The 21,548-nt window shown below is 37.9% G+C and overlaps 3 protein-coding genes across 5 annotated transcripts; 2 read left to right on the top strand and 1 right to left on the bottom strand.

Annotated features, from left to right (window-relative positions):
• Positions 1-657: 657 nt before the first annotated feature.
• Positions 658-10,135, top strand: KAK (HECT ubiquitin protein ligase family protein KAK). Of its 3 annotated transcripts, none has more exons than XM_018115570.2 (19): positions 658-780; positions 955-1,961; positions 2,398-2,508; positions 2,620-2,736; positions 2,820-2,990; positions 3,074-3,235; positions 3,569-3,817; positions 3,901-4,022; positions 4,108-5,539; positions 5,886-5,981; positions 6,081-7,640; positions 7,781-8,005; positions 8,093-8,197; positions 8,342-8,422; positions 8,523-8,591; positions 8,695-8,823; positions 9,320-9,442; positions 9,553-9,841; positions 9,936-10,135. In XM_018115570.2, exons 2-18 carry the CDS (start codon positions 1,059-1,061, stop codon positions 9,616-9,618), a joined length of 5,721 nt encoding a protein of 1,906 aa, XP_017971059.2. In that variant the 5' UTR covers positions 658-780; positions 955-1,058; the 3' UTR covers positions 9,619-9,841; positions 9,936-10,135. The 3 variants fall into 3 exon arrangements, with proteins under 3 accessions (XP_017971059.2, XP_017971061.2, XP_017971060.2); XM_018115572.2 differs by having other exon boundaries at positions 754-1,961; positions 9,553-9,647; positions 9,770-9,841; XM_018115571.2 differs by having other exon boundaries at positions 754-1,961; positions 9,553-9,673; positions 9,770-9,841.
• A 1,727-nt stretch (positions 10,136-11,862) lies between these two features.
• LOC18607554 (beta-galactosidase 13-like) lies at positions 11,863-15,690 on the bottom strand. Its single transcript, XM_007041785.3, has 17 exons — positions 15,623-15,690; positions 15,456-15,522; positions 15,284-15,376; positions 15,039-15,182; positions 14,771-14,865; positions 14,566-14,671; positions 14,387-14,471; positions 14,178-14,296; positions 13,917-14,084; positions 13,651-13,826; positions 13,409-13,518; positions 13,184-13,293; positions 12,989-13,096; positions 12,799-12,900; positions 12,530-12,675; positions 12,076-12,421; positions 11,863-11,988 (listed from the first exon to the last, which is right to left on the bottom strand). The coding sequence occupies exons 1-17, from the start codon at positions 15,673-15,675 to the stop codon at positions 11,863-11,865; spliced, it is 2,154 nt and encodes a 717-aa protein (XP_007041847.3). The 5' UTR covers positions 15,676-15,690.
• Positions 15,691-17,191: 1,501 nt separating this feature from the next.
• Positions 17,192-20,697, top strand: MCM10 (minichromosome maintenance 10). Its single transcript, XM_007041783.3, has 11 exons — positions 17,192-17,378; positions 17,686-17,863; positions 18,057-18,131; positions 18,335-18,572; positions 18,652-18,776; positions 19,556-19,589; positions 19,693-19,739; positions 19,832-19,972; positions 20,079-20,143; positions 20,224-20,296; positions 20,379-20,697. The coding sequence occupies exons 1-11, from the start codon at positions 17,276-17,278 to the stop codon at positions 20,491-20,493; spliced, it is 1,194 nt and encodes a 397-aa protein (XP_007041845.3). The 5' UTR covers positions 17,192-17,275; the 3' UTR covers positions 20,494-20,697.
• Positions 20,698-21,548: the final 851 nt, after the last annotated feature.

The following is a 21,548-nucleotide window of genomic DNA, read 5'->3' as shown; positions in this document are numbered from 1 at the left end:
GCCAATCTAGTGAGAGGTGGGTGTTCGCGTAAAGGAGGCATGATAATCTATAAGAGGAAACAAGCAAGTTTAGGTAACCTCAGGCTCTATATGCAGATGCATGCATTTTATTCAACCTAACCTACCTTAACCCGGGGCCACACTGATACTGTAAATTTTTAAAACAATTTTAAAACTAAAAGCTCTGATACCATTTTAATTGTCATGACTCGGTACTCCCTTCGAGCCCGTGACAACTGCGATGGTTGTCACAGGCTCGAGGAGAGTATCGGATCGTGACAAAAATGGTATCGATTAGAGTGTTGTAAGAGATTATTTTATTTTTTATTTAATTATTAAATGTGGGTTATAAGATAAAAAATTCAAACTTCAACTTTTGTTATATAAAAAAAGTAAAAAAAAATAAAACAAAGAAATATTATTACTTATAAACAAAATAAATATAAATACCAGATTTTAATACAAAAAAGAAAGAAGTAAAAAATATGAACAACAGCAACAGTGGCCGATAAAGACGGTCCAAGCTGAGAAGTATTCATTGCCATGGAAGCTCACTCTTAAATATTTTCTCTCTCACTTTTTCTGACAAAAAATTACTATTTTTTTATTATTTTACTTTATTATAATATACTCCTAGTGTTGCTTTATTTTTTTATATTTTAATTACTAAAAGACTAAAAAAAAAATTTATCTCTGAAAATCTTTACTCACAACTAATATATATAAAAATCTAGAAAGCCTCCTCCTTTTCTTTATTCCTTCTTCACTTTAGGGTTTCAGGTTTTTGTCTTTAACTTCTACCCCTCTCCCTCTCAAATTTCCCCAATTAATCATCGAATTTCAATTTCGTCAAAATCAAGACACAGGCCCTTGTTTCTCCTTATTGTTAATTTGAGGGTTTCTTTTCTTTTTTTTTTTTATCCAAAGCGTGATTTTATCTCTTTTATTTTCTAGGGTTTCGATCAGGTGTTGTTGAGATGCTAGGAATAATTGGATCAGGAACCGTCTGATCTTGTCGTGGTGACCGTCCGATAATCAGGGGCGGTGGTCCCCTTTGTATGGAAACTCGGAGCCGGAAGCGGGCGGAGGCCTCCTCAACTGCCCCTTCATCTTCATCTTCTCCCTCCGGTCCCACCACTCGCTCTAACAAACGCGCTCGTCTCACTTCTTCCTCCTCTGCCGCCTCCGCCGCCACCAATACCACCACGACTCGCTCTCGCAGTTCCCGCACTGCCGCTGCCTTAATGGAACCCACCACCACCGAATCTTCTTCTGGTTCACGCCGCGATCGCCGTTCCAGCAAAGCTAATCAAACCACAACCAGTGACAGTCCGAATCTCGCCTCCGATAAAGGCAAAGAAAAGGAACATGATCTCAGGATTCGTGATAGGGATAGGGATAATAGAGATAATAACAACAACAATTCTAATCATCCTGAGAGAAGCTTAGGGTTAAATATGGATACCTCTGGAGGTGATGAGGATGATAACGATAGTGAAGGCGGTGTAGGGATTTTGCACCAGAATCTGACGTCAGCGAGCAGCGCCTTACAAGGCTTGTTGAGGAAGCTTGGTGCCGGGCTGGACGATTTGCTGCCCTCAACGGCTATGGGTTCCGCGTCTTCATCTCATCAAAGCGGGAGGTTGAAGAAGATTCTGTCTGGATTGCGTGCTGATGGAGAGGAAGGGAGGCAGGTGGAGGCATTGACGCAGCTTTGTGAGATGCTTTCAATTGGGACTGAGGAGTCCTTGAGCACCTTTTCTGTGGATTCGTTTGTTCCCGTGCTCGTTGGATTGCTTAATCATGAGAGTAATCCTGATATTATGCTTCTTGCGGCTAGGGCGCTTACACATTTGTGTGATGTGTTGCCTTCTTCTTGTGCTGCTGTGGTGCATTATCGTGCAGTTTCGTGTTTTTGTGCCAGGTTGCTCACTATAGAGTATATGGACTTGGCTGAACAGGTTAGTTTTCAGTTTGGTTATATTCGAGATAATTGACTATTAGAAAATGAAAGTCATTTATTTTAGGATTAAAAATGAACTTCCTTGAGTTTATTCAATGTTAGGTAGCATTTTGTGTTTCTTTGTTGTTTTGCTTGTAGGAAATGGCATCTTGCATTTATTGTAAACTGGAGTGCGACTAATTAATTGTACTTGAAATTGGATCCAATTGGCACGAATGGAGATCAATTTGAGATTGTTGATTAAGCATTTTCCTGACTGCCTGTGTTTACATATTCGTTTGTTTCTAGTTAACAATAGATTCACCGTTCTGTGATTTGCTCATGTCAAATAGTGTACTTCATATTTCATAGCTTAGACTTCAATTAGAAAGTTCAAAATTGGAGATTTCCTCTAGTTCGGATTCTTATCTTTCTGGTTGAAATACTGGAAACAGTCTCTGCAAGCTTTGAAGAAGATATCTCAGGAGCACCCAACTGCCTGTTTGCGAGCTGGTGCTCTTATGGCAGTGCTTTCATACCTGGATTTCTTCTCCACTGGAGTTCAGGTAATTAGTTTGTGAAAAATTTTGAGTTCTAAATGATGTATAGAGTGAAGAAACCTTCTTACCATTTAGATTCTTATTGAGTTTTTTATTCTATTTCATTCCATATTTCAGCGAGTGGCACTATCTACTGCTGCAAATATGTGCAAAAAACTCCCTTCAGATGCAGCTGATTATGTCATGGAAGCTGTACCACTATTAACAAATCTTTTGCAGTATCATGATTCGAAGGTACTTGAATGTCATATTGATGATGATAAATTCATGGTAAATTGCTTTCCTTCTTCATCGTCTACATTTTGTTATGTTTGTAGGTGTTGGAGCATGCTTCTGTTTGTTTGACTCGTATTGCAGAAGCCTTTGCTTCTTCTCCAGATAAATTAGATGAGCTATGCAATCATGGATTGGTTACTCAAGCAGCATCTCTCATTTCCACAAGTAGTTCTGGAGGTGGACAGGCATCTTTAAGCACACCGACATATACGGTGAATAGATGTTACTCTTTTGTTTTTGTATATACCAATGCAATTTATGTGTATCATCATAACATTTGGGTTCTTGAATTAAGGGCTTGATTCGACTGCTTTCAACGTGTGCAAGTGGGTCTCCTCTGGGAGCAAAAACCTTACTTCTGCTTGGGATCAGTGGCATACTTAAAGATATACTATCAGGTTCTGGTGTTTCTGCTAACTCATCTGTTCCACCAGCATTAAGCAGACCAGCAGAGCAGGTAACACTTTTATTTTAAGCTGAAGAGATGGTAGTTGTCTTTGCTTGTGGTTTATATATACCTCTGTGAACATTTGATATGTGTAATGTGTACAATGTTATTTTATTACAAGCAGTGCTGAGGATAATGGTAGATCCCTAAGACGGAAAGTATCAACTCTTAGTTTTAGAATCATCTAAAGTATACATTGCATATCATTGCTTTTTTATTGTGGTTAAAAGTTACTTGTTTGAATTTATGTGTTTATTTCTTGCAATTTTTTTTATTTAGAATGGACATGGTAATGGCGTATGCAATATTACCCTACTGTTTGGTTGTCTTCTTACTGTGTAGATTTTTGAGATTGTAAATCTGGCAAATGAGCTTCTTCCTCCACTGCCACAAGGAACCATCTCCCTCCCTGCCAGCTCTAACATATTTGTGAAGGGATCTATTGTGAAGAAGTCTCCTGCTAGCACCTCTGGGAAGCAGGAAGACACCAATGGAAATGCTCCTGAGGTTTCAGCCCGAGAGAAATTGTTGAGTGATCAACCTGAACTTCTTCAGCAGTTTGGAATGGATCTCCTTCCTGTTCTCATACAGGCAAGTTTTCTTTGCAGATGGTAGATTCTTTACTCTTTCTTGGTTTTGTTGTACTTATGGTCTCCAATCTTTTTGTCAAGCAGATCTATGGTTCCAGCGTCAGTAGCCCTGTTCGCCACAAATGCCTCTCGGTTATTGGAAAATTGATGTACTTCAGCAGTGCAGAGATGATCCAGAATCTTTTGAGTGTGACGAACATATCAAGGTATGTGCATTAAGCAAAACAGTGCAGTTCACATATTCATGCAATGGTTGGTGATAGGAGCTTACTATTTTGTTTGATCTTGTAGCTTCCTGGCTGGTGTTTTAGCATGGAAAGATCCACATGTCTTGGTTCCTTCTCTTCAAATTGCTGAGATTCTTATGGAAAAGCTTCCTGGAACCTTCTCCAAAATGTTTGTCAGAGAGGGTGTGGTCCATGCTGTGGATCAGCTTGTATTAATTGGTAATCAAAGTACCACTCCTGCTCAAGCATCTTCGGTTGAGAAGGAGAATGAATCTGTATCTGGAACGTCATCGCGTTCCAGACGTTACAGACGACGCAATGGTAACTCTAATCCTGAAGGAAGTTCAGTGGAGGAGTCCAAGAATCCAGCATCTGTAAATATTGGTTCACCTCCGAGTTCAGTTGAAATTCCTACAGCCAATTCCAATCTTCGTACAGCAGTAAGTGCATCTGCTAAAGCATTTAAAGATAAGTATTTCCCCTCTGATCCTGGGGCTGTTGAAGTTGGAGTAACAGATGATCTTTTACACTTAAAGAATCTTTGCATGAAGTTAAATGCTGGTGTTGACGATCAAAAAACTAAGGCAAAAGGAAAATCTAAAGCTTCAGGGTCTCGATTGGCTGATTTTTCTGCTGGCAAGGAAGAGTATTTGATTGGGGTGATTTCTGAGATGCTAGCAGAACTAAGCAAGGGGGACGGTGTATCCACTTTTGAGTTTATTGGTAGTGGAGTTGTTGCAGCCTTGTTAAACTATTTTTCTTGCGGGTACTTCTCCAAGGAGAGAATTTCAGATGTAAACCTGCCCAAGCTTCGTCACCAAGCTCTTAAAAGATTCAAATCGTTTATCAGCGTTGCACTTTCTTCCGGTGTAGATGATGGAAGTATTGCTCCTATGACTGTCCTGGTTCAGAAGCTTCAAAATGCTTTATCATCACTAGAGCGTTTCCCTGTAGTTCTTAGCCATTCATCTAGGTCATCTGGTGGGAGTGCACGCCTCTCTTCTGGATTAAGTGCATTATCTCAGCCATTTAAGTTGCGTCTTTGTCGAGCCCAAGGAGAGAAGTCTCTTCGTGATTATTCTTCAAATGTTGTGTTGATTGATCCATTAGCAAGTCTAGCAGCTGTTGAAGAATTTCTTTGGCCGCGAGTTCAACGAAGTGACACTTCTCAGAAACCCATTGTGTCTGTAGGAAATTCTGAGTCTGGGAACACACCAAGTGGAGCTGGTGCTTCTTCTCCATCTACCTCGACTCCTGCTTTGACTACTCGTCGTCATTCTTCAAGGTCCAGATCATCTGTTAATATAGGAGATGTGGCCAGGAAGGTGCCATCACAGGAGAAAAGCACAAGTTCATCAAAGGGCAAAGGTAAGGCTGTTTTGAAGCCTGCTCAAGAGGAGTCAAGAGGACCTCAAACAAGAAATGCTGCTCGTAGAAGAGCTGCTTTGGATAAAGATGCACCAATGAAACCTGTAAATGGTGACTCTACCTCTGAGGTATGCTTTTTGATCCTTAGATATGATGGCTTCATATGGCTGAGTTTTTTGTATTCTACGAGCTCACATGCTGACATTAGTTAAATTGATTGTCATTTGTTTGTAAGGTGGTCCTATACAATATGATCCTTACATATGATGGTTTCATATGGCTGAGTTTTTTGTATTCAACAAGCTCACATGCTGACTTTAGTTAAATTGATGGTCATATAAGCTGGTCCTATACAATATTAGACTCCCCTATTTTTAGCTTGTGCTTTCCTTCTCTATTGCTTGCATGGAACTGTGCCCGTTTTTTCTATTTACTGGTTGATAATGATCATTTTGCCCCTCGTTTTTTTGGTAGGATGAAGAATTGGATATGTCTCCTGTGGAGATTGATGATGCTTTGGTGATTGAAGATGACGACATTTCTGATGATGAAGATGATGATCATGAAGATGTAAGTTACTTGTGCCTTTATAAATGCAAAGCCCTTCTTGTTGGTCATAAGCTTTATTTAATGTTACTATTCCTTGATGGATTTATTGTTCTTTTCCAGGTGCTCAGAGATGATTCTCTTCCTGTTTGCATGCCAGACAAGGTACATGATGTTAAATTGGGTGATTCAGCTGAAGATGGCACACCTGCCCCTGCCACAAGTGATAGCCAAACTCATGCAGCTTCAGGATCTAGCAGTAAAGCTGCTGCTGTTAGAGGTTCGGACTCTGCTGATTTTAGGAGTGCTTATGGCGCAAGGGGTGCAATGTCATTTGCTGCTGCTGCCATGGCTGGGCTTGGATCTGCCAATGGTAGAGGTATTAGGGGAGGTAGAGATCGACAAGGACGACCTCCATTTGGCAGTTCTAATGAGCCTCCAAAATTGATATTTACCGCTGGTGGTAAGCAGCTCAACAGGCATTTGACAATCTATCAGGCCATTCAAAGACAGCTTGTGTTGGATGAGGACGATGATGAGAGATATGCTGGTAGTGATTTTATATCTAGCGACGGAAGCCGGCTCTGGAGTGATATCTACACAATAACATATCAAAGGGCAGACAGCCAAGCTGACCGAACATCTGTAGGGGGATCAGGTTCTGCTGCAGCATCTAAATCTACTAAATCTGGTTCTTCCAACTCCAATTCCGATCCCCAAACTCATAGAATGTCACTTTTAGATAGCATCTTGCAAGGGGAACTTCCTTGTGATCTGGAAAGATCTAATCCTACTTATAATATATTGGCACTGTTGCGTGTGTTAGAGGGTTTGAATCAGCTTGCACCTCGTTTAAGAGCTCAGATAGTTTCTGACAATTTTGCTGAGGGAAAAATTTCAAATCTGGATGAGTTGAGTACCACTGGTTCTAAAGTTCCTTATGAGGAATTTATTAATGGTAAGCTCACTCCAAAACTGGCTCGGCAAATACAGGATGCCCTTGCTCTCTGCAGTGGAAGCCTGCCTTCCTGGTGTTACCAGTTGACAAAGGCATGCCCCTTTTTGTTTCCTTTTGAGACACGAAGGCAGTACTTTTATTCAACTGCCTTTGGGTTGTCTCGTGCATTATATCGTCTTCAGCAGCAGCAGGGTGCTGACGGCCATGGATCAACTAATGAAAGAGAGGTGAGGGTTGGGAGGCTACAGCGACAGAAAGTTCGTGTCTCCCGAAACCGCATCTTGGATTCTGCTGCAAAAGTAATGGAGATGTATTCTAGCCAAAAAGCTGTGCTTGAAGTTGAATATTTTGGAGAAGTTGGCACTGGATTGGGTCCAACATTGGAGTTCTATACACTTTTGAGTCATGACTTGCAAAAGGTTGGACTTGGAATGTGGAGGTCAAATTCTACGTGGGATAAGTCAGTAATGGAAATTGATGGAGATGAAGAGAAAAATGGAAAAGCTGCTGGTTCTGCTACTATTGAGGGAGATATAATACAAGCTCCTCTGGGGTTGTTCCCTCGACCTTGGCCACCAAATGTTGATGCTTCTGAAGGTAGCCAGTTTTGTACAGTAATTGAATATTTCCGGCTGGTTGGACGTGTGATGGCTAAAGCTCTTCAAGATGGACGGCTTTTAGACCTGCCTCTGTCAACACCATTTTATAAACTTGTGCTTGGTCAAGTAAGCTGATTGCATTGTTTAACTTGTGGAACATCTTAAATCTTCTTTAAGCTTAGATTAAATACCTATAAAATACCTACTATTGCCGCAATTGATCTTTTACTTTTCTGGCTAAAGATGCATTTTATAATCCATTGCAGGAGCTTGATTTGCATGATATTCTGTCTTTTGATACTGAGTTTGGGAAAACCTTGCAAGAATTGCATCTTCTTGTTTGTCGAAAGCAGTATTTAGAATCAATGGGTGGTGACAATAGTGATGTGATTGCTGATTTACGCTTCCGTGGGGCCCCCATAGAAGATCTCTGTCTGGATTTTACACTTCCAGGCTATCAAGATTACATCTTGAAGCCAGGGGATGAAAATGTATATCTTCAACTTTCGTTCTATTCCTTTTTCCCCCTCATTATTTTTGGTCAATAGATCATTCTGACATTCTGTTTAATACATTAGGTGGATATCAATAACTTAGAGGAATACATATCTTTGGTGGTTGATGCTACTGTCAAGACTGGAATTATGCGGCAGATGGAGGCATTTAGGGCAGGATTTAATCAGGTCAAATTGTTTTCCTAATCCTGAGTTTTCTTGTTGAACATGACAAGTTGATGTTCATCGTGGATTTTATTTTTATTTTTATTCTTGTAAGGAGCCTTTTCGGGATTCATTGCAATGATAATATATCCGTTACTTAACAAGCAGGTTTTTGATATTGCCTCATTACAAATATTTACTTCCCAAGAGTTGGACTATTTGCTGTGTGGTCGCAGAGAGTTGTGGGAGGTAATGTGATACTTGAATTGCGTGATAATCTTGCTAGCTTCTTTAATTAGAATTGGTTGTGCACCTTTGTGATTTTGACAATTTAACTTCTAATTTGCAGGCTGAGACACTTGCTGATCACATAAAATTTGATCATGGATATACTGCAAAGAGCCCTGCAATTGTGAATGTATGTTTCTTTCATAACACTTCTATTTAAGTATTCTGAAATCTAACTACTGGGATAATTCTTATTTGATCCACATTGATGTTATGGTTTTGTGATTTCCTAGTTACTCGAAATTATGGGAGAATTTACACCAGAGCAGCAGCGGGCTTTCTGCCAATTTGTCACTGGTGCACCCAGACTTCCACCTGGCGGTCTGGCAGTGCTGAATCCAAAGCTGACCATTGTGAGAAAGGTAACAGAGTTAGATTGAAAAAGTTCCTATAAGGTTTCTTCTCTTTTACATGTTGACGTAGAGATATTACATCCTGCAGCTGAGGAATTTTTTAAGAATGATTTTGAAAGTATGTTGGAAATGGGGTTTACAAATTGATTTATTTATGTCTGTTTTTTAAAGTGCATACAATGACTGTGTCCTCTTTACATGTACTGGCTCCAATGTTTTGAAAATCACTACTATAGAGAGAATTGTACTTTGGATGCTATTGGCAAGGATCTGATTTAGGCCAAAGCATCTTTGTATTTTATTTATCTCTGAGAATAATCCTGTTATTCTCTTCATGGTGTATTGCTAGGGCAGGAATGCGAAGTTGCGCTTTGTTAATGATGTCTACTCATTATAACTATTACTATTATTAGCTTTACAATAAATGTTTCATTCAACTCTGTCTAGACGTATCCTTTCTCTGTATGTTAATGTTCATGGTTGTTGCTTATCTGTCTGAAAGCAGCATTCATCTTCTGCAAGCGCTGCTGCTTCCAATGGAACTGGACCCTCAGAATCAGCAGATGATGACTTGCCTAGTGTCATGACTTGTGCTAATTACTTGAAGCTTCCTCCATATTCTACCAAGGTATGGTTTAGTTACAATAATTTTTCATGATTGTGATGTTATATTATTTCATTGTTATCCTTCTATTATCAGCATCCTTTTCTCACTGATGACGGCTGGTGCCTGAACAGGAAATTATGTATAAGAAGTTAGTATATGCAATCAGCGAAGGGCAAGGATCTTTCGACTTATCATGAGTTGGGAATACTAACCAAAAAAGACCTGTGTATATTCTTGAACAACGCAATCTGGGTCAATTTTCTCACCTGCGATTATTTTTGATGTTTCCAAAGTGGCGTATTATTTTTGCTCAAATAATGGCTTGTCTTCACTGCTCTTCCATACTAGTGGCATTGGCATTGGCAAGGTCGTTTCTACTACAAAAGTGGACCATTGCGCGCGTAGCCCTCTTGATTCTGGGTATATGACTTTGCTCAATTTTATTTTTCCTCCTAACTTATTTCAGTTGTGTGCATTTTGGGTCATGTATATTTTTGGTTTAACTTGTGATCAGGTGAATCGGGAACAAATGAATTTGCAAGGAGGATTTTGTGTTGCAGCTGCTGCTATATAGCTTTTGTATATAAATAGGAATTTTATATTTTTTTTTTCTGGTTTGACAATTATTGGCTGGCAAGATATATACATATATGGCGTAGATGGTGGAAGGAAAATGAATAAATAATGAATGATGAAATTGTTATGCCTGTTAAATTTCTTATTTCTTTGCATAATTTGAGAAAAAAGATTTAAATTTTATTTTGAAAATTAGAGATCATGCATCACTTAATGAATTAAATGTTCGACTATAATTTTTTATTTTTTGTTGTTTCGGAATAAGAAAAGGGTTACATTTTGTCTAACATCGTGCTCCTATCAGACTTATAATATGGGGCTTGTCAAATTCAGTTTATAAAACATTAAACCAAATCAGGTGAAGATAAAAGGATAGGCTACTTATGAAAATAATGCGGATATCGCCACTCTCCTTTTCGTTGTTTACCTCGATATACCTACTGCGGTAACCCATGTCGTGTAGCGGGGGGGGCTTCTGTTTCTTACCATACCACCAAGTAGCCATTGACGCTTTGGCAGATCGCATTACCTTACTGCCTCTTTTGATCTCAAACCTTTTCAATAAATATAATTTGTTTTTATTACCAAAATTACCAGTAGGCAAAAATTTTGAAATTTTTTTTTATTTTTTAAAAATAAAAGTATAATACTCAAATAAGCTTTTAAACTATTTAAAAAAAATTTAAATAAATTTTTATTTTTTTATTACATTCAATTAAAATTTTATATTTTTTATTTTGAAATGATTAATAGTCGATTAATTATCATTAATCAAAATATAATTTATCATTATATATCCACATAGTACTGTCATACGTTACACTAATGTGTTAATAGAAAAAGTGAAAAATGTCATATGATCATGTTATTATACTAAATTAAATTGTTACTTCATTATCAATTATGATAAGTTAATATATCACATTATCATCACGCGGTGTAAAATAACAAATGATATTTTGATTAAGTTAATTATTAATTTTAAAAGCTTATTTAATTCAAAATAAAAATACAAGCGTTTATTTAGTTCAAAATAAAAATATAAGAGTTTAATTGAACATAATAAAAATATAAAGATTTATTTGAATTTTTCTAAATAGTTCAGAGATTTTTTTAAACAAATTAGATATATGTCTAAATTTGAAATTGAATTTAATCCACCTATTGTCTTAATTATGCCATTTAATTTTTTTTATCTCAATTTCAATAGGTTGAATCCCTGTACATTTATTAAAAGTCGATTTAAATGCAATTGATATATTAAAATTTTGTAAGTAAATTTTATTTTGTCGTGCTTTCAGTGACGACTGGGCATTCCAACTTAAACCTCTTTTACCATGCAGTACACATTAGTATAAGAAAACTTTATTTTTAATAAAAATATTAATTATCATTTATTTAAAATTAATATTTGATATTTTTTAGATTGAGAATATATACCTGTAGCCAAAAAATTAATCCACCTCAACATTTTAAGTCATCATCAAAATCAAAGGCAAAAATTTAACATTATTATTATTTATTTATTTTAGGTTCTTCTTTTACTAAAATTGTAACAATATTTGCCAACTGTTACTCTCATTGATTCTAATTGATTTCTGAGATGCAGATTAGGGTAATATATTCAGGTTTCTTTCCTCTTTCAAATAATTATTATTTTGCCTTTTTGTTTGCTTAAATGAAAAATAAGGGTAGAGAGAGAAAGATGGTTGAAAGATTAAATTAAATTTCTAACTTGGAAATTGCAGAGTCATCCCGTTGCAAATTTATGGCTCAGAAAATACAAATGATAAAACAAGCTAAGTTGTATGGCAGTGATAACTGGTCCAACTGCTACACCCTTGGCCTCCAACGCTAGCTCAAGCTTAGTTCTTGTAAGCACACTTGACTTGGACGGCAAGAGCCTTTTTCATATGTGGGCAGGCATCGTTTTGCTTGTCGAAATCCTCAGCGTCCAATGGAATTTGGCAGCTGGTTTTTCCCAGACAAAACTGTTCACACACAAAACACAGCACCGAATCTCTTGTCAGAACTGCTCAACCTTGTAAACCATAACCACCAATCGTAACTCTACTTACCTTTTCCGCAACTTTCTTGGATACGGGAAACGTGCAATTTCCAAGGGAGTAGCTTCCGCAGGCACCAAAAGGATCACCAAAGCTCGCAAACTCGACGGCAACGATCTTTTTGTGGTTCGGACAAGTCAGTTCAGCCTTTGGTTTCAAATCATCCACCTTGGCTCGCAAGCTGCCACCTTTGCTTTCGAATAACCTCACCGATGGCGGATGATATTCGGTTACGTAACTGCAGATTGTATCTCTATTAACTAGCAGGATCTCAACATCTTTCGGATTGCCTTCCTGCTCCTCCAATATAACAATGAGATTCTGCGTCGGCTTGAGGAACGATCTTGGGATTTGGTACCTGAATTAGATACAGAAAATGAAAAAGAAAAAGACTTTTAGTTTGGTTTTTACTGATGAAGATTTCTTTCTAGTATATGGTATGGTTCAGTGCTGATGGTTTACGTACTCGGATTGAGAAGGCTGCTTTAGAGGAGAAAGGTAAGACATCCAATATCGGCCAATGTTCTGACCATTGATCCAGACCATACCTTTCCCCATACCAGTCATCCGGATGGCAACTGGGTTGTTTCCTTCTGGGGTGTCAAAGTATCCCTGTGCAACAAGAATATTTCAGTTGTTGCAAAACATACTTGACAGATGATCAGCTTGCTTAAACCTTATTTCACTCTCAAAGAGCACCTTCAATTCCTATCATAAAAATTCCCTAGGAATTACCTTGTACCATGTTAAAGCTGGTGATTCACTAAGCTTCCTCCACTCTACCTTCGTTGAGCCTTTCTCGGTATATATTTTCTTCTTTTCTCCATTCAGTCCAACCTGAAAATAGGGACCAACCCTGTTTAATTACCCATCGTTCTGTAATTTGTATGAAAATTAACTATAGAAAGTGAAGGCCTACTGATACCTGATGTCCCCAGCCATTTACTGACAGGTCAAGTGTTCCGGTGTTCAAACCTAATATGGTGATAGAACGAGGCCCAGCAAACCTATGCTCCATGTAGGCTCCGCTATCCTTAATTAATAAAGAAAATCTAATCAGTAGCTGTTCTAACTAAGTTTCGTTCAAGCCTAAAAAGTGCTTAAGTTGCAAATGCCTTACTGGAAGTCCCACTAAAGTCCCCAAGAGTGTAATTTGGTTAACCCCTGCCTTCAACTTTACAGGTTTCTGGAAGACAAAGCTCTTCTCAACTTTGCTCCCATGTGCAAAACCTAAGAAACAAAATCAAGATTAGGTAATATATGACTGTGAAAAAGAAGTTCTCGATCGAAGCTACATAAATCTGTCACTGAGAATTCAATTGTATGCATGATGCTGCACACTTACCTATATATTCGCCATTTACAAAAGCAAGGAGTCCATGGCCAAGACTTGCAACCCGTAAAACTGGGAAGATTTCTTTTTTCATTGGCAAGTCACGTGGACCCAATTCAATGCTGCAGTAAGCAGAAACGCCAGTTAACTTTTCTAATAATCCCCTCGTTTAAAATCCTTGTCCGACGGATGAAATCAATTGAATGTTCTTATCTTTTGTTTTCTTTACAAAGAGTTATATGTTTTGTACTTACCTAGTTGTATACCAAGCATAATCCGTTGTATCTTTGGTCAACTCATAAAGCTCCATTGGTTCCTTGGTCATAGATCCAAGTTGGGTTGGAACATATTCCTTGTACATCTGCCAGTTAAAGTTCTTGTTTGCAGTTGCTGATCTTACAAAATTTCTCGTGTTATGTTGTGCCGTAATCTGTGAAAGATAAGTTATTTAGTTCTAAAGCAGCAAGAAAAGTCAAGGCAGTTTGGGAGCATGCAATGAGGAGAAAGACTAGCAATTTACCATCTGAGTGTTGTAAACCACGGTCTTGCAGTCAGGGAGGATACTGATGGAGCGAGCTGGTAGGCGATATTGCTTACCCCTGAAATGGAATGTTTGCGCGTTCTGGGTGTCATTGTTGGCCAAGAAAGCTGCACAGAGAGAAGTTCCAGGTTGCTTGTAGGTTCGGACCTGCATTGCAGCACAATAGCTTAACTCTTAGTAACCATATAAAACTTCTCTAACTTCATCATCCACTTGATTAGTCTATATATAAATGCTTACCTCTTGGTCTGGACCCAGCTTTTGGACGGTAGGAGATCCCCAAAGCAGAGCCTTTTTGCACAAATTTAGGGCCTTGTGAAGATCCTTGAGGTGGCCCCATTTTGGGTCCCTTTGTAAACCTACAGCATTCAGAACCAAGTGATATTAGCTGCCTAGATCAGGACCTGAATCCATAGAATATCATCAGATTACAGTATTCTTAATCTTACCATATTCATCAAGAGGGGCTTCGTCATAGTAGCGAGTTGTTGTAAAAGCAGCGCTTGTTCTGCCATAATTTGTGCCACCATGGTACTGCGAACACCAAAAAGAACAGTGAGCTACCTCTCAAAAGAGTGTCATTTAGATAAAAATTGAACTCGGAGAAGACAGCCGGGTATCTTCCTACCATGTAGTAGTTGACCAGAGATCCATTTTTGGAGAAGAAGCGAGCCACCGAGTACGCCAAATCTTCAGCTGATCTTTGAGATGGTGGATCTCCGAATACTCTATACCTGAATTGTTAAAACGCATTGAAACAGCCACAGCATTAGCCTATATACACAATATACTCAGAATTCTTGAGTGAATATCTTCAGTAACGGCATACTTACTGTGCAGTCCAGTTCTCAGTCCACAATGAAGGCTTGTTACGCCTATTTGGACCTGTGAAAGTATCTCCGCAGTGTCTTCCATTGCATGTATTAATCTGAACGATGAAGTCTATATTACTACTTTGTTGTGCAAAATAAACAAGTTTTCCATCTTTTTATCCGGGATGGAGATATTTTTGAAAGATTTTCCATACAAAATGATGATGTTGGGTCTCTTGAAAGCAAAAGAAACTTAAAAATCAAAATAGTTATCATCAGGTAAACTTACAATTGGATCTGGGGCATCCCTCTGCTTGCACATGATCCATGGGACTTCGGTGTTTAAGCCAACGGCCATCTTTCCTGCCCACTGAACATAACTGTCTCCAAGTTCTCTGAATGCTAGTTGAATGGTGTTGTACTCATTCTCGATCTGCAACAAGAAGTATCGAAATTTATAAGATATCAAACTTAAGAGTAAATGACATCGTCGATTTAAGCTTTTAGGAGAACAAGAGTTATTAGCAACCAAACCTGTGATAAAACGATAGGGCCTCCTTGTGAAGCAAACAACTTCTCCTTCTTCATCATATCAATAATCATCGTAACGAATTTTTTCATGTAATGCTGCACGGGATAAAAGTTTACTCAATTGAAATCTCGAATCATTTGTGAAGAGCTTTCACCAAGTCGAATTACACATTACCTTGAATGGTTCATTGTCAGAGCGGAATGTGATGTTGCGGACCTCTCTTAGCCAATATGGTAATCCTCTGAATTTCACAATGGAAAAACTCCATTGTTAGGCGCAGATAGATGAGAGAGAGAGAGAGAGTCTGAAGAAAATGAAAATAAGAAGTTTGAATTTTTTACCCATGGTTCCATTCAGCCTGAATAAACGGGCCAACCCGGAGGGTCGCATACATTTTATGCTCCCCAATCAACTTGATGAACTTCACCAAGTCATATTGCCCTTCAAAATTGTACTGACCCTCAATCGGCTCATGAATGTTCCAGAAAACATACGTCTGGATCACGTTCAGACCTCCATATTTAGCTTTTGTGAGGAGGTCGGGCCAGGTCTGAACCCAATTCAACAAAACAAATTAGTTCTACATACATAAAATCAAAGGTCCATGAGAAATTAATCAAACACGAGACTATATATACACAAAAAAACCATACATCTGGGGTGCTGCGAGGGTAATGAATGGAGCCCGAGAAAAGCAGCTCTCTTTTGCCATTGATGATCACAGACCTTCCATCATAGGTCACGCCCTGGTTGACCTTGTTCTCAGCCTTATGGTCATCCCCATCGTCATGATCCTTCTTGTCATGCGCAATGCTGGAAGCAACCAGCAAGGTGAAAAGGGTTATTCTTAAAAGTATACGGCCTGACACCGCCATTGCTATTTCAGTAGAAAACCTATGTTTTTTCTTTTCTTTTCCCTTTTTTTTTCTTTTGGTTGAACGTCAGAAATGGATTCTTGGACCAAGGGAACAAAAGAATTGCAGAAACCAGAAATAATCGAGCCGGACTTTGGGAGCCTCTACCTTAAAGGAGAGGTGCCCGGGTAGCTCAAATGACAAGTACTTGGAAAGACAATGATATAGGAGAAAGACATGGTGAACGTAAGGTATTGGATAAAATTGCGGATTCGGGTTGTGTCCTATTGCTATTTTTAACCTTTGAATGCTACAGATTTCCCGATTTTTCTTGAGCAAATTTGCTATTCTTGGAACAATTTGAATTTGGAGGGAGAGAACCGGGCAAAGTCAATAAGACTTGGTAACCAGACACCATTAATCTGTTGCGATTTTCCGGTTACCATCTCATTTTTTTGCACGTGAAATTTGTTTTTTGCCACATGCAGTATTTCAATAACGCACGTGGCTTGAAAAAAAATAGGATTTATATATATATATATTTTTAAAAAGAGTAATAATGTTTTGGATTTATATTTTATAGTTTGGCTGTGCATAGACCATTAATCTACCACAAAGCATCACACCTTGTTAAGAAGTAAAAATAAAATTTTGTAAGATCTTGAAAATAATTATCAAATTTTTTTAATTTATAATTACATAAATAGAATATAATTTGTTTTCTCTTTCTTTTTGAAAGTATAATCAGATACAAAAGTAATTTTATTAATTTGTATGTATATTAAATTATTATAAAAAATGAAGTTGTAAAAGAAAAAGTTGAGGAGGAAATTTAGATTGGAATTATGAAATTTGGGGAGGAAATATTTATAAAAAAAAATAAAAAATTGTAGAGTTGTGGTTACGAACTAAAACGCTGCGTTTTGGGTTCGGATGAAAGGAGTGGGGGCGACCCGCGTATCTTCTTTTATTTCCCTCCAAAACGTCTTTCAAGACTCCCTCCACAATACCAAAAAATCCCTCCGTTTTTCTTTTTCCTACCCTTTTTTCCCAATCATTTCATTTTCATCTGATACACGCAAGCTTCCAAATCGTTTCTTTTACTTGGAAAGTTTCTGTTAGTTATACAAGATCTTACCGATGGCAAGCCACGAAGACGATCTGGGCCTCCTTCTCTCTCTCCAAGACAGGGTTTTAGAAACGCCTCCAGCTTCCCCTTCAAGTCCCCACTCCCATTCTCCTGGTAAGCCCATGCACGCCTTCTCATCACTGAAAAATTTTCATATTTTCTAATGGCAGTGTTGGCTTCGGGTTTGCTCATTGAAAAACCCTTCCGGGCATCTTTTATTTTCCTCTTAACGCATCTGGGTTTGTGCCTCGGCATTTTCCAATTTCCTTTAACTTGCAGTTTTATGTCTGGGTTTTGCTTATTTATTTTTCTTGCTTTAAAAATGGATAATGGGTACCTCTCGGTTTCTTCTTTTTTGTTTTGTTTCTTGTTTATCTTGAAATGTTCAAGTTTTTACATTTTAGTTGGCCTAAATTTGCAGGCTACCTATCAGACGATGGATCCCCAAGGCAAAGAGGGAAAACAGACTTATCTGTCTTTAAGAATGTTGTTGAACATTACCTTGATTATGAACCCAAGCAAGTTGATAAACCTGTCAAGTCAAAGCCAAATAGCTCGAATGATCTTCAAGTTGAGAAGTTTTCAGGTTTGCGTATAAGGTAAAACCAAGTTCAACTCCAATTCTTCACAATAATCTAACAATGCTAAAACCTGAGCCAAAAAGCTTCATTTATTTTTTGATGCCTATTTTCTCTGCGAACAAACTAAGTGTACTAAATGGAAATGGCCTTGACAGTTTTCTGTTCGTACTTCTTTTTTCATGTGTAGCTTAAGTTTTTCTTCTGTTTTAAGGAATCAATTGGTCAGCCCTGCAGAGTTAAGTGAGCGCTTGTCTGATATTCGTTTCATTCGGCTAACGGCTATAAAGTATGTTATTGTGCTTCTTCTCCTTATACTATATGTTTTTGTTGCTACATGATTAAAATTTGGAAGATGTTTTCTTGCTTTTGGACATGAAGTTCCCTTCAAGTTTGTTCTTATCTAGAATATTACTTGCAAAGCTCTGAATGTAGCCTAGTTGGATATAAACTGCAATGTGGTAGGTGACAGGATATTTTGGCTTTTTATAGGAATTTGTTGGTGGGAGACACTCTTTATGGATGTTGGGCAACTGTGGGAGTGTTGACGGAAAAGGGTAATCCAAAGACTAGTTCTATTGGGCAGAACTATAGCATATGGAAAATTGGGTGTTTAGATGAAAATGCTGTTTCTCTTTTCTTGTTTGGTGACGCTTATAAGCAGTACTGCAAGGAGCAGGCTGGAACAGTTTTTGCATTGTTCAGTTGCTCAGTACGCAAAGATGCCAAGGTATCAACTTGTCGCATGTTAATTGGCCCATGTTGGGTAGTGTTCTAAGGAAACTAATACCTTCTGTATCATTTTGTAGGGATCAGGATTTTCCTTGAGTGTAGGTGCACCTAACCAAATTCTAAAGATTGGTACTTCAGCTGACTATGGAGTTTGCAAGGGAAAAAGAAAAGATGGAATGGCTTGCACACTAGTCATAAATAAGTATGCTACTTGTCTTCCCTAAGGTTCTTTGGTTTTATTAACTGTTTTTTCACAATGGCTCTCATGTACTCCAACTAATTAAGAAATGGGATTGGGAGAAACATCTATTTTGTACAAACTGGTATATATTAAATGATTAACTTTTAGTGATATAAGAGTCACAAGCTTCCACTGCATCTAGTTCAGGCATTGCAGGCACTTTATTACTGGTAAATAAGCTGAAAAGGAAAATGATTAGAATGATGCTATTAGTCTTTCCTAGCAAATGAGTATGATCTCTCCACTTATGCTTGCGTCATCAACAATCTATGTTTTAAACTTCACTGCAATATCAGTTATTAACTTGTTTGCAGTTTGCTTGTAGTGCATAGTGTCTAACTGCCATTTTAGAAGAACAGGAAATGCTTGACACTTGTAAAATTCTAGTTGGTAGGTTCAAGTCAGAGGAGTCTGGTTTGTGCTAGATGTTGGCAGTGTGGATTGATGAATTATTGGTTAAGCAAGAAGTAAAGAAAGTGAATTCTTATTGAGTAAATCTTGGATACAAATTTGGTGTGAATTCATGACTTACTTCTTTCTTTAGTATGTTTTTAAAGGTATTTCATAGCATTCTTTTGTTTTTTCATCGGATGCAAAGTCTTTTATGTTTTGTCAAGCAGCTAGTTAAACAACTTCCTAATCAACTGAATGAGGCTCTGCATTATCCAATTTGCTTTGCGTGCTTGTCTATGTAATTTATTCCTATATATTTTAACTTCTGACCCATTCTGTTATTTCAGACGTCAAGGTGTGTACTGCCAATATCACAAATCGGTAGGCATGCATGAGATTACTTTATCTTTATTTTGTTTAGCCAATATCTAAAGATTTGGAAGGAAATCAACTCTAGATAACTCTTTTCTGTTGTGTTCTGTAGAAAGCATCAGAAAGATTTTCCACAAAGCGAACTGAGCTAATGGGAGGGTAGGTGATCAATGATCCATGTCAAATTAAATTGCTCACTTCATTCTTTTCTATTCTCATAAGTGACAATTTTTTTTTTTCTAATCTTACAGGAACTTGAGAACAGCATTTAGAAATCCTCTTAGATCAGAAGGAATATATATGGTTGATCCTCTAACTGATAGGACAAACTTGAAAAAGCCCACGCAGCCAGTTAAAATATTGTCGGTGGATGGACTTAAAAAGGCATTAAGGTATGTAATTGATTGTGTAGATTGTATGTCTGCAACTACAAGTCCACTTAAAAGTAGAACAAAATAGAGAAACAACTGATTAGTTGAACTGTACTTGAATGAGCAGAAATGGAGATAAGGTGACAACAAATAGACACTCCCAAGGGATAAGATTTCTTAATGCAGTTACAGGTATTAGATTAGAAACCTCTCTGCTTGTGCTGGTTACAAATCTATGCAATATCCTGTCACTGATTACTTTGTAATTACAGAGAAAATGTCTTCAAAATTTGCAAATGGAGCATCTGGAATGTCTGCTCAACAAATGATTGGCTCAGAGAAGAGGTAAATCATACATTTTCCACTCACTGTCAGATTTATAATTTTTCTTTCCATTTACTTTAAACATTCGTCCATCACTCCTCAGGAAACTGTCTACTGTAGAACAAGATACATCTCTACTACAAAGAAACAAACCACTGGATCCAAAAAGAAAGAAAATAGAGCAGGAGCAAGCTTGGTGGGAAGACAATTGGAAGTAGGGCACTGGAAAAATAATTGAACTAGATATTGTGAATTCAGATCAAGAGGCTTGAGTATTCCATGGCAGTATTCTGCGCTAGGGTGCATTGATGTAAAAAAACCTTGGGCCCGGGTATCCCATATCTGCATAGTAAGTTGCAAAGTTGGCTATACAGGGATGTAAACAATTGAGTTTCCAATTCTTGTTTTCTGAGTTCAACCAACCACACTTTAACCTATAGTTTTGAAGCTGAGGGTATCTACTATAGACACAGCCATTAGTTAAGTTAATGTTTGTTCTAGTATTTCATGGGAGGTCAATATTGATGATTATAGGAGTGACCTTTGTTGAAACTAAATAGTTGTTCTCACTTGAAGTTGATCATAAAACTCAGAATGGCACATGATAATTATGGGATCCCAAGTCCATGTGCACAGGTAGACAGTCATTTCAGCATAAAATTAAGGGTATTAAAATCAAAATATGATCCATAAATAAGGAAGGAAAGAGTCCAGGGTCTCAGGGAAAATAAATGTGATTGAGGTTGTCTAACCAAATTAGGCACTAAGGAAAGTATGATTACCTGTATGAAATTGATTGCAGGGCTTATTGGTAGGAACAAACAAGTAGGGGACACGGTATCTGAGGATTGAGGACAGTGCCAGGTACAATGATTGTTGAATTGAGGCGAGAGTAGTAGGAAGTTGGTTATCCATGCACATGGAGTTGGTAGTAGCCGGCCCATGTGCTTTGAGAGATTTAATGTTTACTTTTAAAGCACATTGTTAGTTGGCCTAATTACATTATTTTAAAGACGATTTGGAATCATTAGCAACAACACTTTGTCCACTACGTATCCTACTCCTATCCCTATTTCAACAAGCTCCTCAACCCCAAAATAAATATATAACAAAAACAGGAAACAAAATATGTGTGTAATGCTTATGTATTGCCATCAAGATCTTTTCAATTAATTTATAAAACCAACAACCTAAGTTTGGCCCATTATAAATGGGTGCAGAAAAAAATAAGGGGAAACAGACCCGTCGGGCTGCAAAAACCCAAATAGGGGTA

The sequence above is a fragment of the Theobroma cacao genome, chromosome 2 (genome assembly GCF_053813885.1).
Source record: "Theobroma cacao isolate CCN51 chromosome 2, ASM5381388v1, whole genome shotgun sequence".
Lineage (NCBI taxonomy): Eukaryota > Viridiplantae > Streptophyta > Magnoliopsida > Malvales > Malvaceae > Theobroma > Theobroma cacao.
This window is presented reverse-complemented; position numbering and strand designations above follow the sequence as displayed.

What these genes read in the sequence shown, in the direction of transcription:
- MCM10 (XM_007041783.3), top strand. Translation starts at nt 17,276, where the DNA reads ATGGCAAGCCACGAAGACGATCTGGGCCTCCTTCTCTCTCTCCAAGAC. An exon ending in CAGTACGCAAAGATGCCAAG is followed by an intron (nt 18,573 to 18,651) that starts GTATCAACTTGT and finishes ATCATTTTGTAG; the next exon opens with GGATCAGGATTTTCCTTGAG. An exon ending in ACTGCCAATATCACAAATCG is followed by an intron (nt 19,590 to 19,692) that starts GTAGGCATGCAT and finishes TGTGTTCTGTAG; the next exon opens with AAAGCATCAGAAAGATTTTC.
- LOC18607554 (XM_007041785.3), bottom strand. Translation starts at nt 15,675, where the DNA reads ATGTATGCGACCCTCCGGGTTGGCCCGTTTATTCAGGCTGAATGGAAC. An exon ending in ACTGAGAACTGGACTGCACA is followed by an intron (nt 14,672 to 14,770) that starts GTAAGTATGCCG and finishes TTAACAATTCAG; the next exon opens with GTATAGAGTATTCGGAGATC. An exon ending in AAGCAGCCTTCTCAATCCGA is followed by an intron (nt 12,422 to 12,529) that starts GTACGTAAACCA and finishes TATCTAATTCAG; the next exon opens with GTACCAAATCCCAAGATCGT.
- KAK (XM_018115570.2), top strand. Translation starts at nt 1,059, where the DNA reads ATGGAAACTCGGAGCCGGAAGCGGGCGGAGGCCTCCTCAACTGCCCCT. An exon ending in TCCTTCCTGTTCTCATACAG is followed by an intron (nt 3,818 to 3,900) that starts GCAAGTTTTCTT and finishes TTTGTCAAGCAG; the next exon opens with ATCTATGGTTCCAGCGTCAG. An exon ending in AAGATGATGATCATGAAGAT is followed by an intron (nt 5,982 to 6,080) that starts GTAAGTTACTTG and finishes GTTCTTTTCCAG; the next exon opens with GTGCTCAGAGATGATTCTCT.